This window comes from Vipera berus, assembly GCF_964194415.1.
Source record: "Vipera berus genome assembly, chromosome: 1".
Lineage (NCBI taxonomy): Eukaryota > Metazoa > Chordata > Lepidosauria > Squamata > Viperidae > Vipera > Vipera berus.
Window position 1 is genome coordinate 153,058,584 of NC_138202.1, and position 18,107 is coordinate 153,076,690.

Here is an 18,107-nt window from a genome sequence, read left to right on the forward strand (position 1 = left end):
CTGCCCATGTACACTGATAGAGAATTCAGTTTCCAAGGGCTGGTGCTTTTGTCAGAAAATGTGTATGTTCACACATACAAGTGCACTTATGCACAGACATTCTTTGTGTATGGCGGGGGGGGGGGCGGAAGAATTGAGAACAGCACAGGCATTCCTGAGGTTGCTCAGTGGGTGTGGAATGCTGGTGGTCGGGAGAGGAGGGGACAGAATGGAGTCCTTGATACTTTCTGAACTTGATTGGTTGCTTGCTGACTGATGATGTTACCTACAGTAGTCTGGTAAGGAAACGTCTGCAAGCAATCAACCAAGGACTCCACAGTTCCAGCATGAGCTACAGGTACTTTCTTCGGTTTGGAACAGAGTTTTTGGAAAGCCTGAACAGGTGGGCACCTGTCTTAATCAACTGCCCATATTTCTAGTTTCAACTGCCCAAGATAACAAAAATACTTTCTAGATCTGAAGATAACATTTATATGTATGCATCTCTCCCCCCCTCTCTCTCTCTCCCTCTCCCTCTCCCTCCCTCTCTCTCTCTTTGTGTGTGTGTGTGTGTGTGTGTAGCTTATTGTCTGCTTTAGATGGTTACTTTCCGAGAAGCATTTGTCTCTTCATTTTTTTGGGGGGAGACAATGTACTGTACTGTATAGAATAATCTTCCTCCTTGGATCCACAGTTGCTTTGGAGTTGCTTTTTCAACACTTGGATAACCTACATGGCATCTTCTGTAGTTCTTTCATTTAGCTTCATAATTCATTTTTGACGTGTGGCTTTAACAGCAGCTGGGAAATAGGATAAGTACATTGCAGTATGACCAAGTGGAATATTAATGCATGTCCACATGGTTTGATAAAACTGGTCCAAATCTCTTTTTCAATACTATTTGTTTCCCATAGCAGGGGGCAAATTATTTTTATTTTCCACAGTGCAGTTGCATATCATTCCAAATTAAATGGCAAAAGTAAAATCTTTGTTTTGTTCCTGAAACATGATAAAAACTTTCACAGAGTTTGAAGTTGCAAACAGAATTACCCCACTGTATGATCTTTTTTTTTGTTTTCCAGCCCAATCCCTTATTTTATAATCCCTTTTTCCTGTTTATCCATAACCTTTTCATTTAGCTTTGCCACAAATCCCTGGATGACAATCATGAAAACTGATATTAGCAACCCCATCAAGCTTAGTAACAGGCTTTTTATGCCCAGGTTCAATCCCCGATTGATATTAAAAAATAAAATAAAGATTAATATTCTGATAGAAAAATTTCTCTGCTTGAGATAACCTGCTGAAAGCCAGAAGAAACAGCATAGGGCTGTATATATTAATGGTCTCTTTTATCTAAAATGAATTAAGGCTTAATACAAGAGGATCCAAGTTCTAGAGCTGGTGGGCAACTTGTAATGTTGACGTACGACCATTTTTCACATACGATCATTACAGCATTTCTGTGGTTCCATGATCAAATTTTGGATGTTTGGCAACTGGCATGTATTTATGATGGTTGCAGTGTCCCAGGGCCATGTGATCACATTTTGCTATCATCTGACAAGCAGAGTCAACGGGGAAGCCAAATTACTAGTTCCTGTTTTACTAATTTTACAACTGCAGTGATTCACCTAACAACTGTGACAAGAAAGGTTGTAAAATGGAGCATAACTTATTTAGCAACTATCTTGTTTAACAACAGAAATTTTAGGCTCAGTTGTGGTCATAAGGACTACCGCATTTTTCTGTGTATAAGACGCTATTTTTTCCTGCAAACACCCTGTTCAAAAATCAGGCGTGTCTTATACAAGTGCAGCGTCCTATACACGGAAAAATAATGGTTACCTCCGCAGCCCAGGGCATGCCTGTGTGCGTTGCCATGCCGCCTGGTGCAGGTGTCAAGCCCCTGTGGGCTTGCCACTAATGAGAGGGAGAAGGGGGCAAGATTGTCGGCCAGCTGAACTTCCGGATTTGCTGGAGTGCCGAACAGCTGATCAGCATGGAGAAACTCGCGTGCCAGAGCGTCTTATACAAGGGTGCATCTTATAGACGGAAAAATACAGTACCTGTATCTGCTGAGCCCAATAAAGGAGAATATTTGTAGCTCAATAACCCAGCAGGACATCTATTTTGTAAATAGATAACTCTCAGTTGAAATGAGGGGTCCTTGGTGCTCTCTGAGCTTGCTTGTTTTCTTAACGCATGTTTCATGACCCAAACTAGGTAAGATCATCAGTACTGATGATGTTACCTAGTTTGGTAATGAAACGTCTGCAAAAAAACAAGCTCCTTTTCCTTAAAGAGGCCTTGCTTCTTTTCGCCCCTGGAACACGCTGCCGCTGCCACCAACTCCTCCAGAAGCCTGTCTCCCTTCCTCTGGGCCTGCCGACAGCCTCATCCAGTTCCTTCACTCCATAAGACCCGGGGCTTCTCTTCCTCTGCCTCCTTTGGAAACAGCCCTGATTTGCAATAGAATCCGTCGCTGGGCCAGCAGTCAGATCTCGCTGCCGGCAGAACAATTTCAAACAGCGCCAATGACTTTTAACGGTCTCACCAAAAGTTCCAAAACAGCTAGAAACTTGCCATGCCAGCAAAGATTGTCGGTCGTATGTTACCTTAGTTCCACCATGTTGCTCAAATACATTAAAACCTTCCCAATCATGTGGCCTATATCCCTTACAGTATATCCCTCCCAAAACTTTTCACCTTTGAGAGCCAATGCAGCCTCAGCCCATCTAGGCACCTTATTGTTATGAGTTTATGTATGTACTATTGGAGCCAGCTGATTCATAAATCTGTAAATAGATCTTTCAAAGCTTCCAGGCTTCTGTAACATAAAGAAGCCCTACTGAAGCAGAGTAAATTATTACCAAATCCAGCAACCAATTAATTTCACCATAGGAAATTTATAAAAAAGATATAGGAACAGAATATTTTCCAGCTATTATTCCTTTGCATCCTTTTCTTGAGAATAATTCAGACTGAATAATTGTAATGTAATTATTGTAATGAAATAAAGGATTTCAGCCATACAAAGCTAGGAATTCCAACATAATCTCAGTGCAGAGAACAGTTATTGACTGAAGAAGGCACATGTATTTGTGTACTTTTTAAAATAGGTGAATGAGGACTGTAATATTATAAAAATGATTCACAACAGAGTTATTTATTCTCTCCTGTTTTTTAGAGAATCTTCTCAATGCTGCAGTCCTCCTTCAATTTACACTGTAATGAAGTTTATTTTTGAACAGAATAAAATTTTGTTCTTTTGAGAACCTAGTAGAAACAAAATTTTTGGAGATTCATCATCTTCCTTCAAAGTGGAGCAATGACTAAAATTGAATTGAATTGAAATACTTTATTTGGCCAAGTGTGATTAGGCACAGAAGAAATTTGTCTCCAGTGCAGAAGTTCTCAGTGTACATGCAAAGCAACAGAATAATGATAATCATCATCATCATAATAATACCAATAAGAGGGGGAGTAAGAAAGATAAAAATAAAGGATAAATAATAAAAAAATGGGCTGAGGCAGAGGTTTGATCTTATAGAGAGCTTTTACAAATGAATCACTATGCAACTTTGTAATATACTGTCATGGTTCCGATAGATGAAACCCATCAAAAGAAATTTGAGGCAAAATTCTTCCTTAAAGAACATTTATTCGGGAAACAAAGTATCAGCACTACATAGCTGAACCCTAAAACTAAATTCCCTTCCCCCTGATACAAAATAACAAAGTATAATTCCCACCCCCAATAAACTGTCATAAAACACATTCCCCAATTAGCTTCAAGCACAGGCTCTCTCCTTAGCTCCTCAGCCCGCCAAAACGTTATCAGCTCGTCCTTGAGTTCCCATATTATTATTATGGCTTACTGAGCTTACATCCCAACCCCCAACCCCCACCCTGCTGCACCTAAATTCTAAAAATAAAGAAAAGCATGTTAAAGGAGAAGAGAAAATGGCTGCATTTTCATCAGTTGTCAGAGCAGGAACATCCAATGTTGGCAGCGTTGACATATACTATGAAAACAAGCACCCTATGTAACATTTAAGAGAAGAGGGGGAGAGTCAATACAGGAGCAATTCAATTCCATTGCTGCATTGCTGGATGGGAAAATTATGTCTGGTATCATTAAGGGCTGTTTAATCAACTTTAATTTATATGTGATTGCCCCAGACAATTTACAAAGTAATGGTGAATTAAATTATTCATTTCTAATTGAGATAACATCAGCCATCGATTTGTTTTTCAGATGCAGCTGTGTTGAACCAGATAACCCAAGCAATACTACCTTACAATATTGGCAGTCAGAAAATGTGTCCTCATCTGCAATACCTTGGGCAAATCTTACTGTGACTGTAAGTGCGCCACCAAATCATATCGTGAAGGCATTCAAGGTGTACATATAGAACCCATCTGGGTCGAATACAGAGGCTAACGGCAGGCTGTTCTCCCCAGTCTGCAAACTACTTCATTCATTCATTCATTCATTCATTCATTCATTCATTCATTCATTCATTCATTCATTCATTCATTCTCTCTCCTTGCTATTCAACTGAGTATTCAAGATGATTGGCAAAAAATAAAACATAAGGCATAAAAAGTCTCAAAATACAAATTACAATTTATGCTAAAGTCAAGTAACAAATCAAACCCTGGAAAAGAAGATGACTATTTTTTTTTTAAAAAAAGTGTTCACTATGATGGGAAGGAGGAGAAGGCCTCTTCACTTTGCACCAGATATGCAAGCAGTTCTGAAGACAGGTAGTAGTGATCTATTCTAGGAAAAGAGGCTTTGTGTATTTCATTGGACTCCCTGAAAAAGCAGATTCTGATCTCAGAAGAGAATTGACTTCCATCTATTTTTTGAGCTGGGGTGGGGGGGAGGGGCTTTAGATATTTGCCCTTGGCTCCACATTTCATTCTGTTTAGAAAAATCCCTTGGCATCCATATAGCATTTTCAGTAGGCCATAAGGTAGCAGGGTAGTCATAAACACGAACTCTTCTTTTACCAGCATGATGAACGTGAATCAGTACGATGTTCTTTATTATGGTTGATAACCAGGAAACCTGGTAAGACCGATAAAACAAGAATAAAAGCAAAAGCAAGCAGGAAGAAAAGAAAGTAGAAGATAAACTGCCCCTACTTTTTGGACTAATCTTCCCAAGCATTTGTGGAGGCCCCACCTTGTTGCAATTCTCTAAATGTTAAAGCTGTTCCATTCCACTACATTTTGGCTCCCAGATGACTGACCGTGGGACCTATTCTGAGTTTCATCTTGGCTTTTCATTTGCGGTTAATTATTGGTTTTGGATATGGCTTTTGTAATGCTTATTATGTTTTGTTTTTGAAATAAATAAACAAAGAGAAGTCAAACAAAATAGATGGTGCTTGTCATTCCGGCTAGACAGTAAATAGTAAGAATAGGATGAATCTGAGTGGCCTGAGAATCTTACTAAGAGGAGAGTTGTAAAATGTCTGCGAATATCCTTAGACAAAGCACAGGGATAAAAACAGGCTATGTACAGACTTTTCTTAAATGTTCTTTCCAATGCATCTCTTTTGATGAATTACGATCATTAGTTACGGTAAATAGCTAAAATTGATTTAAGGATCATTCTAACCTCTGAATGATTTGGCTTCCTAAAAATGCATGTCTTGGAAGACAAGACTAGTCTTATTGTCTTCTGATGTGTATAATTCTCTGATTTAATCCTAACTTTTTTTTTGCAGAAAACTTCACTTTCCAAATGTTCTTTCCTCCACTCCCTTCCCTGTTTAACAGGGGAAAACCTAGTCTAGGGCAGAGGTCTCCAACCTTCCTCGGTTGGCGGAACAGAGGGAAAGCGCAGGGGAAGCATTTTAGGCACGCGCATGCACGCACGCACAAACGAGGCCACAAGCACATGCGATCCAACTGGGGCGGTGCTAGCACCTGCGTGACACTTGCTAGTACCGCCCCATTTTTGCCGTGCGGCGCCCTGTTTTTGCTGCGTGGTGCCTGTTTTCACCACACAGCACCCCATTTTCACCACACAACGCCCCGTTTGCATAGCGGCAGTGGCACTAGCGCGAGTGGGGATGAGTGTGTGCGCACACATGCAAGCACTGGCCAGCGTATTCTGCGGCCCGCTGGCCAGCAAGCCACAGCCCAGTAGTGGGCCACGGCCCGCAGTTTGGGCACCCCTGGGCTAGACAATTTCCATTAATCTGTCAGTTCAGCCATAGGAAAGAGTGTAACCACATAGACTAGAGTGCAGCTTGCTGACAGAACTCATTTAAATGGTCTTTTAAAACATTTACAGTGAACAACTATGCATGCTATGTGCTGCAGGGCTTGATATGGAAATATGATTCTGGATATGTTTGTACAGGTAGTCCTGAGTTATAACAATTCACTTAGTGCTGTTCAAAGTTACAGTGGTATTAAAAAAAAGGACTTAGGACTGTTTTTCACAGTTACGAATTTTGCAGCATCCCCATGGTCACGTGATCAAAATTCAGATGCTTGGCAACTGGTTCGTATTTATGACTGCTGCTATGTCCCAAGGTCATGTGATCACCTTTTGTGACCTTCTGACAAGCAAAGTCAATGGGAAAGCCAGATGCGTTTAACAACTATCAGCTCCAGTGGGAAAGCGAGATTCACTTTTTGGGCCCAATTGTGATCGTAGATTGAAGACTACCTGTACAAAATGTTTCTGCACATAGAAGGAGGGGAAATGCACCATGAAAAGCTTGGGAATGTGTACCTTTTTGAATGAGCATTCAAATATTTCAGCAGACAAGTTTTATCCTAATGTGGTTGTGTGGAGTCTATCGCCCCCTTGTGGCAACAGAAAGACCTATCTAGTAAAAGCTACCAGAAATTATTTAAATGTTTGTATAGTCATCTGATGTTTTCCATCACAGAAGATGTCTTTACAAACCAGTTACTTGGCACTGATCCAGAGAAAATGGTTTTGAGATTTTTAAATGTGCACTTTATCCTGCCTTAAGTTAGTTATTAAAACTTAGATAATTTCTTCTAAGTACTGCATTAGCAAAACAAAATGAACAAAAACATAGCTACCAAAAATGTAAAATAATGATTGCTAACAAATTGAGGGGAAGTGCCAGATTAGAATAGACCTCAGAACCTTCCAGTAATATTCCTCATGCGACTACAGTCACTGGCTGGTATGAAACGTGATATCAACCAGGTCTGAACCTCTCTGTTCCTCACTATCTCCCACTAGTTACATTTAACCATAGCTAATCTATTATGGCTTTAAGTCAGATTAGTTGTTTTGAAATAACTGTCTGAAGCCGATTTAACATCTTGACTAGTTCTGTGTGTGCTTTAATTGAGCCAGAATATGAGGCTCAAAGAAGAGAGAAAAAAAGGGAAAGCTAATGAGGAAAGATATAACGATGCCTCTAATTTCTGGCTGTTAAATTTAGCTTTAGGATTCCAGGAAGCAAGTGCTTAAGTTGGTCCAAGCTGTTGGTTCAGAATTGCTGGGAAAGCACCAGCAAATTGGAAGAGGACACATGACCTCACTTAGCATCTGCCATTGCAAGTCACCTTTTCTTCTGGGCTCTGTATTGCGAAGGGTGAAAAACAATCCCTTTCAGCGCTTGCCAATCGGAATTAGCAAGGGAAAATGATGCTATTTAATCTGTGGGGTCCTTGGTGTTCTCTGAGTTTTCTTGCAGACGTTTCCTTACCAAACTAGGGAACATCATCAGTGCGCTGATGATTATGTATGTTCCTCCAATGTTTCCAGACAGCAGGGATAAAAAGGCGTAAACATTTTTCCTAACTTCTTTAGCAGCAGAATTAATCTGCCAACAATTGCACTATCAATATAAGTCCAGAGCCAGTTCTAAACTCCTAGATTAGAGTTTCTGTATATAATATACATATATATTTTCAAACATGTAAGATATTTAAATGTACAATATAAACTGATGGGTAGTTTTTTTTTTAAAAAAAGTCTACAATAGACTTCAATGTTAGGTTTTAGACCATGACAGTGAAATATCATGGAGTGTAAAGTCCCATCTTTGGTTTCTTTATAAAGGGTTGGGAACTATGGCTCTTTTATGACTTGTGGATTTCAACTCCCAGAATTCTAAGCTATGCTGGCTTAGAAATTCTGGGAGTTGAAGTCCACAAGTCATAAAGGCGCCATAGTCCCCCACCTCAGCATGCCATCAGTTTGCAAACAGAAACAATGCCTTTGCTTTCTCTGCCAGGAATGTAAGAACTGGAAAGGAATGTTCATTGGAGAAGCCTGTCGTGATCATGGGCCTTATGTTCCAGATGTCCTCTTCTGGTCAGTCATCTTATTCTTTTCTACAGTCATACTGTCATCCACACTGAAGCAGTTCAAGACTAGTCGTTATTTCCCAACCAAGGTAATTTAATTTTTTTTGTAATCAAATCATGAAAGAAATATTGCAAGCACACGATGCCGGATACAGTTACCTCTAACTCAATTGTTATTAGTATCATCTTGGTTCGGCAGGGCAGCATCTTGTCGATCAGAAGGTCGGCAGTTTGGCGGGTCGAATTCCGAGTGCCGCGTAACAGAGTGAGCGCCTGTTACTCGTCCCAGCTTCTGCCAACCTAGCAGTTCTAAAGCATGTAAAAATGCAAGTAGAAAAATAGGGACCACTACGGTGGGAAGGTAACAGCGTTCCGTGCGCCTTTGGCGTCTAGTCATGCCGGCCACATGACCATGGAGAAGTCCTCGGACAAACGCTGGCTCTTCGGCATTGAAACGGAGATGAGCACCGGCCCCTAGAGTCGGAAACGACTAGCACGCATGTGCGGGGGAACCTTTACCTTTACTTTTTAATACCATTGGGGCATTGATATCTGAGAATAGCAATGGAGAGGAGAGAAAGTATGTTTTAACCTTTCTTTGTTTTCCCCATACTGGGCAGGGATTAACTTTCGGCAAAATAAATAAATCAAATGCAGGAATTTTAAAATGAAAATGTACAGATAGCCTTCAACTTTGCAACATTCCCCAGTCATGCCAATTACTCAGCTTTCCTGTTGTTGATCCAATGCTGTGGTCATTAGACAAATCAGTTGTTCGCTATGAGCGGGTGTTCTGTACCAGCCTGCTACCGGCCTTGCAGAAAAGGCAACCCCTTTACAGACGGCAAAAGGCTGGAATACGTCTGCCAAATTTATTACACAAACAAAACATGAAACAAGATACCGGAGCTTTGAAACACTATCGGAGCGGTTGCTTTCAGCAAACCAGCCCTCCCCCAAACATTCCCTTTATAAAGAGTTCAGGGCGTGGCCTCTCTTTGCCTCCTTCCGAGAAGTCCCACAGCCTTCCTCTGCTTGCTCCTACTTGACTGCCTCCTGCGTCGGGCGTCCTTGAACAGGGCCAGCTGTGGGTCATCTTCATCCACAGTCAGGCTCACACAGCTGGGTCTCCACCAGGTAGGAGGGGCCTGGCTGGGGGCTCTGCGGAGCCTCAAAGCCATCATCAGCAAGTTCTTCAACACCCCCCTCCTCCCCCTCATCTGAGTCATCCGACCCAACTGCCGAACCCACAGGCTGACCCTGAATCACAACAGCGGGTTTTGCTGAAACAAAAAGTAAATGTCAGTTTTTGGCAAAAATGTAAAACACGGTCATGTGTGAACATGGGATGTTGCAAACAGTTGTAAATACAGGCCAGTTTCTGAGTACCCAAAATGCAGTTACATAGCCGCATGGGGCAGAGGTCATTAGAACTGCGTTACTGGTTGCAAGTACGCCTGGAGAGTCCATCATAAGTCAAGGGGTACCTGTATGTAGCATGCTTTAAGTGTCAGGTCCTCCTTAGGGATAACATCTCTTAATACAACAAGGCAGCTTTAAGCATATTAGTACCTGAAGCCAAAACTCAAATGCTTCTGCATCCTGTGGTTTAGTGCTAACTTTCTTTCTTTTTTTTCTTTTTTTTTTTAGGAAAGAAGGTTCCAGTTTATTTATTTATTTATTTTTATTGCAAATTTTATTATTTAAAACTTTGGATAAAGTGTTAATGGTCTGACATTCCTTCTGCTAACTTTCTTATGGCTTGTAGAGTTACGGATTGCTTTGTAGCCAGCATTATACCAAATCTACTGCTGCTGCTTTCTCACAATTCAATCTTCAAGTATTTCAGAGGGTCTTTAACCAGCCTTCCCAAACTGCTGCCTCTAGTCAGATAATGTGTGTGTGTTTGTGTGTGTGTGTGTGTGTGTGTATGTGTGTGTTGCTTGTCTGTGTTGAGGAATTGTCAAAGCAGCTGCACATTTTTTAGGTTCACAAAGAAGACTTTAAAGAACAACAAAGGTGCTGTGCTCACAGGTAGTTTGAAGCACTTACTCTGTAAGGTTGTTGAAATCTGAAACAACCCTCCTGGTATTGCTTTTTCTTCCTGTTCATCTATGAAAGCTCTTTGCATTCTTAGTGATGATTGGCTTAATATTTACAGGTACGGTCTGTGATAAGTGACTTTGCCGTCTTTCTCACCATCCTATCTATGGTGGTAGTTGACTATTTCCTCGGGATCCCATCACCAAAACTTCAGGTTCCAAATGTTTTTAAGGTAATTGCTTATCAAGTTATGCTAGACCTCACAAAAATCTGGCATTTGTTACAACCAATGCATCTTACAGCTATTTCATGCTGAATGTGATTGTAAAATCAGGAATACGAAGTTTGTATAGCACATTTTTAATGGAGGAATTTAAGAATAAACTCAAAGGATAAGTGAAGCTCAGGTTGCTTTTCTTAACTAAGCTTAGTAAGGACTTCCTTGCTCTGCTCCAGTATCCATGTTAAATCCCTAAAGACCTTGTAATATTAACAGCAGAATCCTGCATAGAATTTTTTAAAATATGTTCTTTAACACAGAGGTCCCCAACCTTTAGGGCACCAGGGACCGGTTCCGTGGAGAGAGGTTTTTCCGTGGACGGGAGGGGGCGTGGTTTTGTGTGCTGCCTGCTTCCTGCAAATGGGGCTTTGCTTGTTTGTGCGGACCGGTTGCTGGCATGCCGCGGCCCAGTACTGGTCCACGGACCAGGGGTTGGAGACCCCTGCCTTAACACTGTTTTTATATTTTAAGAACAAGCACTGTGCCCATTTGAAATTTGCAGGGATTATTTTTAAAAAAATTCTGAACCATTACCAGTGCTATTAAAATGGTGTGAACCTAATGTAAAACATATTGGCTTTATAACATATAGCACATTTTGCCCTTTTTTCAAGGGCAAATGATGTTTTGATTTAATAAGTTTCAACCGTCTGAATGTGCTTGAATTCTTTTAGCCTACCAGGGATGACCGTGGCTGGATTGTCTCACCCTTGGGTCCCAATCCTTGGTGGACTGTCCTAGCTGCTCTAATTCCAGCTCTTCTTTGTACTATTCTGATATTTATGGACCAACAAATTACAGCTGTTATTATCAACAGAAAAGAACATAAGCTAAAGGTAAGAAAGTAACTCCACGGAATTATTTTAACCTTTTACTTTAGAATTCCAGGCTTCCTGCATATTTTTAAATGTAAATTATTTACTTGACAGCATTTAAAAGCAAGTATTTTGTATCTTTCACTACAGATTATCGGTAGAGAGGAGAACATATTTCTTGATGCAAAAGAGGGTTAATGCATGTCAGAAATGGTGATGATTTTTTTTTGTTAGCATGAGTAGGCAAACCTGCTCCAGCATAGATGCTATTTCATAAATATTATCTAGTGGAGCATTTATGCAAAAGGTCTATACATCAGGCATGAAGATGTAATTTGAAATTAGTTCCAACACACTTAGTGGACTCTGACATTGTTTTGAATTGCATTATAGACCAGAATATGAAGAAATAAATAGCAGTGATTCTGTAAAACAATCTTATCAAAATTAATGTCTCCTGGATCATTTGGGTTACAATTTCTGTCATCAATAGCCTAACTTGGCTAGCATCTAGAGAGTTGAAGGTTTCAATCTAAAGTTATTAGGTTAGGAGAAATGGGAATAAAATAACATCCCTTGAAATAGTACAATCTATCAAGCATTGGGCTGTGGTTTCTCACCTGGACAAATAATACATAGAAGGAACGGAAGATACATCTTCTCTTATGTATGACTATGAATCCTTTCCATCTGATGCCTTCCAGATGTATTGGACTATAGCTCTCAGAATCCCATCTAGAACAGAAGATATTAGATTGAGAAAAGTTGATACACTATAAGAGAAAAAAATACTGTAGGAGAAACTTTAATACAATTTCCTGTACTTTTCACTTACTGGCATATAAACATTTATTAGGTGCAACTGTTGGTTCATATTCTGTCTTAAGTAGATGTTGCCTCCTATCCTTCTAGCTTTGTCCATTGTCTCCTCTGTTTTAACAGAAAGGCTGTGGCTATCACTTGGACTTGCTGATGGTGGCCCTCATGCTTGGCGTGTGTTCAATCATGGGCCTGCCTTGGTTTGTGGCTGCCACTGTTCTGTCCATCTCTCATGTGAACAGCTTAAAGTTGGAATCTGAATGTTCAGCTCCAGGAGAGCAGCCCAAATTTCTTGGCATTCGCGAGCAACGGGTCACTGGGCTCATGATATTTATCCTTATGGGCTGCTCAGTTTTTTTAACCAGAGTGCTTAAAGTAAGTATACACTTCGTAAAACCAAACTAAAAGTGAATTGCACTTTACATACATCTGATGTCAGTTTGGAACACATGGGTTCTTATTTTAAAACAAACAAATGATACTTTTGTTATACACTTTTTTCCCATTTCACAATAAAGCATATGTTTTGGATCTGGAAGTCCGTGGGTGCAAATGCTGGGTATTTCCATTTTAAACAAAGGATTTTAGGTTGCAAAGTATTAGAAAAATAGCTGGATGAGATCTTGGAGAACTGCTGTCCATCCAGATAGACCTGAGCTCCATAGATTAAATATTTGACTAGAAAGATATCATCATGTCTTTATAATACTAATTCAATATGAGTAATACCCATTCAGTAATAATTTGAATAATTCTAGTAATGGTTAACTCAAGTTCCCTGTGCCATATAGAATATTTAACATTTCAATAATGATGTAATAAATTGGCATTTCATTTAATACATTCACAAAAGATATGGCCAAATTCAGAGGATTGTTAAGATAAGCTTTTTCCCCCCTCTTTGAACATCTGACCCCCCAGCTCATTTTAAAAAATCTATTCTATTTGAGTTGAAAGACCCTGTTGGGCACGATAGAATTTCAAGAGAAACTTTTTCTTCTGTGAACAAAGCTGAATTTGAAGCAAGATGAAGTCAAACATTTTGGAAAAACATTTTATGTATATAATGTATGAATGTATGTATGTATGTATGTATGTATGTATGTATGTATGTATGTATGTATGTATTTACATTTATAAGCTGCCCAACTCCAGTGGCTGGGCTCACATAGTATTTTAACTGTGGTTTATTGAGCAACTTATAGTGACCTGCTAAACTCACAAATTGTAATCCACAATTTCACGCAGTAACTTAAGCCAAAATCCAATACAATATAGTTCAGCATATGAACCCTGCAAGCTGAAGTTACAGCAGTGAAACATCATCTATAAAGATAGACAGTGTCACCTTTTGTCTGCTCTTCTGTGAGATCTCAATAGAAAAGTACAGTATAAATAAATAAATTGCCCAGGTTGTTCATTTTTTCATGTCTCCTGTCGCTACCAATTTACTGAGACGATATATATTTTCCTTCTACTCTTTGCAGTTTATTCCCATGCCAGTACTTTATGGTGTATTTCTTTACATGGGTGCCTCTTCTCTCAAAGGAATTCAGGTAAAGTGGAGGATGTGAAATATTTATGTTCCTGTCCTTTTTGTTGCCCTGGTCAACACAACCAAGTTATTATTGCTTGCTATGCATTATTAAATTGGACACAAATGTGAAAAAAGCGCAACCTACATAAAAAGAGGTGATTAGACTTCAGCATTGGTAGCAAAACTCTGAGTCACATCTCTAGACTGCCAGAATTATAGCTTGCATCTGACATATTACTGGGCCTATGATCCTGTTTCCTTTCCCACCCCTTATCACCATGGGTATCACTGCTTGGGAAACTTAGAGACACAATAGCTGGTAAGGATGTATAAGGTCATTTCAGCTACCTTATCTACTCTTTATCAACCGATGTATGGCTCTGGAATTTAGGAACTATCCAGCATTAACAAACAGCACCTTTAACCCAGCATCCATTGTGAGATGTTGGGTTGTCACAATTCCCTGTTTATTGGATTCTTTCAGAGAGGCCAAGACTCCTTTTGCTTTTTTATTAATGCTAATACAGGTAGTCCTCGATTTATGACCACAATTGAGCCCAAAATTTCTGTTGCTAAGCGAGACATTTGTTAAGTGAGTTTTGCCCCATTTTATGACCTTTCTTGCCACAGTTAAGTGAATCACTGCGGTTGTTAAGCTAGTGGTTGTTAAATGAATCTGGCTTCCTCACTGACTCTGCTTGCCAGAAGGTCATAAAAGGTGATCACATGACCCTGGGACACTGCAACCATCATAAACATGAGTCAGTTGCCAAGTGTCCAAATTTTGATCACGTGACCATGGGGGATGCTGCGACGGTTGTAACTGTGAAAAACGGTCATAAATCACTTTTTTCAGTGCCGTTGTAACTTCAAATGGTCACTAAATGAACTGTTGTAAGTTGAGGACTAACTGTATAGTAAGTGGGGTCAAGGGAAAGGCACCATGGAAAGTGACTATCTGGAGAAAAAACAACAACCCCTTATTGGTATTTAAAATGGAGACTGTAAGTGAAGAGACAAGATTTATATATTGACAACAGAAAGCACCACTTAATGTATAAAATGAAATTTCAGTAAAAAAAAAGATTTACTATGATAAATCCCATTATATTTCATTCTAGAATATTTTTACAGTAAATTGTGTGTGTTTTTGTGTGTGTGCTCAGAAGAGGAAGAGGAGAGAACAGGTTTAAAAATGGCCACTTCCTCTCCCTCAGGCAAAAAAGTCAATCTTCAACAGTCAGTGAGGAAAAAAAATTCTCTCTGCTCCATCCTTGAGTTTTGGAAGTGGCTGGAATGGCTGCCGCCAAATTATTTTCAGTGGTGGGATTCAAATATGTGAACAACCAGTTCTCTGTGTGGATGCCACTTCCAGAAGTCCATTCCGGGCCTGGGCAACAAAAAATTAGCTACCGGTTCTTCCAAACTGGTGCGAACTGGCTGAATCCCACCACTGATTATTTTGCTACACCTGTTGTACTCATGGATTTCAACAGTTTTCCCCAATTTAGGGCGCTTTGGATATATTGGATTTGAACTTTCCGTTATCCACAGTGAAGGGTCAAAGGCCTTGTTAGCTGAAGAATGATGGTAGCTTAATTTTTGCACATCTGGGAGGAAACGGTTTGTAGGAGGGCTGTTTTATGTAGGTTTTATTTGTTATTTAAAAATTCAGGTGTGTATTGAAAGAATGGAATTCAAATGCAGATCACAGGTGGATTATTATTGAATTATTTCAATCTTACTCTGGTAAAGACATTCTCAGATATACTAGTACTTCTAAAAAGTTTCTGAATTAAGAGACAAAACTAAGATTAATTCAGGAATCAAGAATCACAGAGATGGGGAAATCATGTGAATTCATAACAGTGGCAGACAATGGAAAAGACTTTGTTACCGTAGTTGCCTTGTTCTCCAGACATTTCATTTGAACATCTCTAAAGTAATGTCTTTTCTAAAATATAAACAATTAGTTTGTCCTTTGTTAGCTTTTTGACAGAATCAAGTTATTCTGGATGCCTGCCAAACACCAGCCAGACTTCATCTACCTAAGGCATGTTCCCCTTCGAAAAGTCCATCTCTTCACAGTAATCCAGCTGAGCTGTCTTGTGTTACTATGGGTTATTAAAGTTTCAAAAGCTGCCATTGTATTTCCAATGATGGTATGAATCCAATATTTCTACATTCATATAAGATTCAGTTTTGTCTTTAAGGGACAGTAGTCGTTTTGAGCATGGATGTGATTATTACTGACTTCTTTTCCATAGTGAAAGGGTAACTTTTCTCTTGCGTATCATACCAACTTCATCCTATAACCATGGTGGCGACCCTGTGGCATGCAGAGCCCTTTCTGTCGGCACACACGCCAGAGGGACGCTCCCCTCCCCCTCTTCACGTGCACCTGACTAGTGAGAACCGCAGAGGGCAGGGAAACCAAATCCAGCAGCACTCTCGCAGGAACAGCTGCAAGAGCTGGTCGGGAACCTATAAAAGGAGCAGGTTTTGGCGGGAGTGCAGTGAGAGAGCGAGTGAGTGAGCAGACGGCCTTCGGAAGTGATGGTGGGCATGAGTTTGGAGAAGACAAGCAGGACGCGGCGTCCATTTGCGCTTTGCAGAAGGCTAGCAGGGGAAGGAGGAGACATGAGTTTGGACTTTGGAGAAAGGGAGAGAGAGAGAAGAAGGAAGGAAGGAAGGAAGGAAGGAAGGAAGGAAGGAAGGAAGGAAGGAAGGAAGGAAGGAAGGAAGGACAGGCCTGCCAGCATCGCTTGGCAGATGTGCAGCCAGGTCTGCCCAGGTGACGCTGAAGCCAGCCAACCCTTCTGTGGGAACGCGGGGGGGGGGGGGAGAGCAGCTATCCCTTGAGCACTGTGCCTGCCTCTCTTTGGGCTCCCTTAGCCTCTCTGCCCCCCCCAGCTGGGGCTGGTCAGATTCCCCCCATGGGCAGTGCTGCGCCCACCACCAGCCCGTCTCCAGCCAGCCCTCCTCCTTTGTGCGGATTGCAGCTTACCAAGCCAGTGGTGCCTCTCCCCGCATGTGTCCTCAGGTGGAGGAGCCGGGCAGTCACAGATCTCGCTCCCCTCTGGCCTCCATCCCCTGAGGCCCGAGCTCGGCATGTTTGGTTGTCCGGCGACGGGCTGGAGAGTGCTAGATGGCAGTAGCTGCCCCTGGATGAATGGTAGATGGGCTGGGTGCTCCCAATGTCCATGGGGGAAGAAGCAATGAGGAGGCTCCACACCCAGCCCAGCTCCGGTGTGGCACAGCAAGCAAGGCAGCAGCCCCATGCATGTCCCTATGAGCGAGTGTGCCCCCCACCCTGCTAGGCAAGCGGAGCCGCAGCATCTGCGGCAGAAGAGCACAGGTGGGTAGCAGAGGGCCTGAGGAGCCCCGATCCCAGCACAGCCCCACCCCACTCTCCTCCTCCCCCCTTGGAAGAGCTGCGGAGCTCAGGAGCCTCCCCCATGCCCCCCAATCCCCCCGGTCCCCAGGGCATGCTGGCCACCTTTCTCCCCAAAGGAAGGAGATGAGCCACCTTGGCAGCAGCTGACGGGCATGGGAGGGGGAATTAGAATAACAGAGTTGGAAGGGTCATCTAATCCAGTGGTTCCCAACCTCTGGTCCTTGGACCGTTACCAGGCCTCAGCATGCCAGCAACTGGTCTGCACAAAGAAGCAAAGCCCCATCCGTGGGATGCAGGCAGCATACAAAACGATGCACCCTCTGGTCCACAGAAAAACCTTTCTCCGTGGAACCAGGCCCTGGTGCCCAAAAGGTTGGGATCTCTGATTTTTCTAGTCCAGATACACACACACACACACACACACACACACACACACACACACACACACACTGCTCAAGCACCATTTTTGACAGATGGCAGTCCAGGAAGGGGGGGGGAGAGCAGGATGCTGGCAACCCGAGGAAGGGTGGTCTTAGGGGACGCCACCCGCCCTGCAGGCCAAGGCTGGGTTGGAAGACACACACACACACACACACACACACACACACACACACACACGGTGAAACGAGGGTGAGACAGACTGTGCCAATCCACCTTGGTGCTGCTGAGTTGGCACCCCTGACTCGAGGGGGGGACCCCTCTGCCCAACGTTCTGCGATTAAGAGGTTCTGGCAAGTGTCTGGGAGGGAGCCAGAGGGGCAGTGAGCCCACCCAGATGGCCTCCAAAGACTGTTTGTTTCATTGAAAGCTCTGTTATTGTGTTTTGGGAGGTGGAGTGAGGGGGGGATTTTTATTTTTTGCCTTGTTTTGCTCTTTTAAAGAGAACGCAGCCCCAACGCCCCCCTGCATAGC

At 41.9% G+C, this 18,107-nt stretch overlaps 1 protein-coding gene across 2 annotated transcripts in view; it reads left to right on the forward strand.

Moving 5' to 3' along the window:
- The window catches only part of SLC4A10 (solute carrier family 4 member 10), a gene marked incomplete at its 3' end in the record, with an annotated part of 132,169 nt that overhangs the window by 97,722 nt on the left and 16,340 nt on the right, over positions 1-18,107 (forward strand). For both annotated transcript variants that reach the window (XM_081315154.1, XM_081315155.1), the window contains 7 exons: positions 4,241-4,346; positions 8,232-8,393; positions 10,466-10,579; positions 11,302-11,463; positions 12,385-12,636; positions 13,749-13,817; positions 15,787-15,960. In XM_081315154.1, coding sequence (XP_081171280.1) covers positions 4,241-4,346; positions 8,232-8,393; positions 10,466-10,579; positions 11,302-11,463; positions 12,385-12,636; positions 13,749-13,817; positions 15,787-15,960 — 1,039 coding nt within the window. The remainder of the gene's footprint in view (positions 1-4,240; positions 4,347-8,231; positions 8,394-10,465; positions 10,580-11,301; positions 11,464-12,384; positions 12,637-13,748; positions 13,818-15,786; positions 15,961-18,107) is intronic.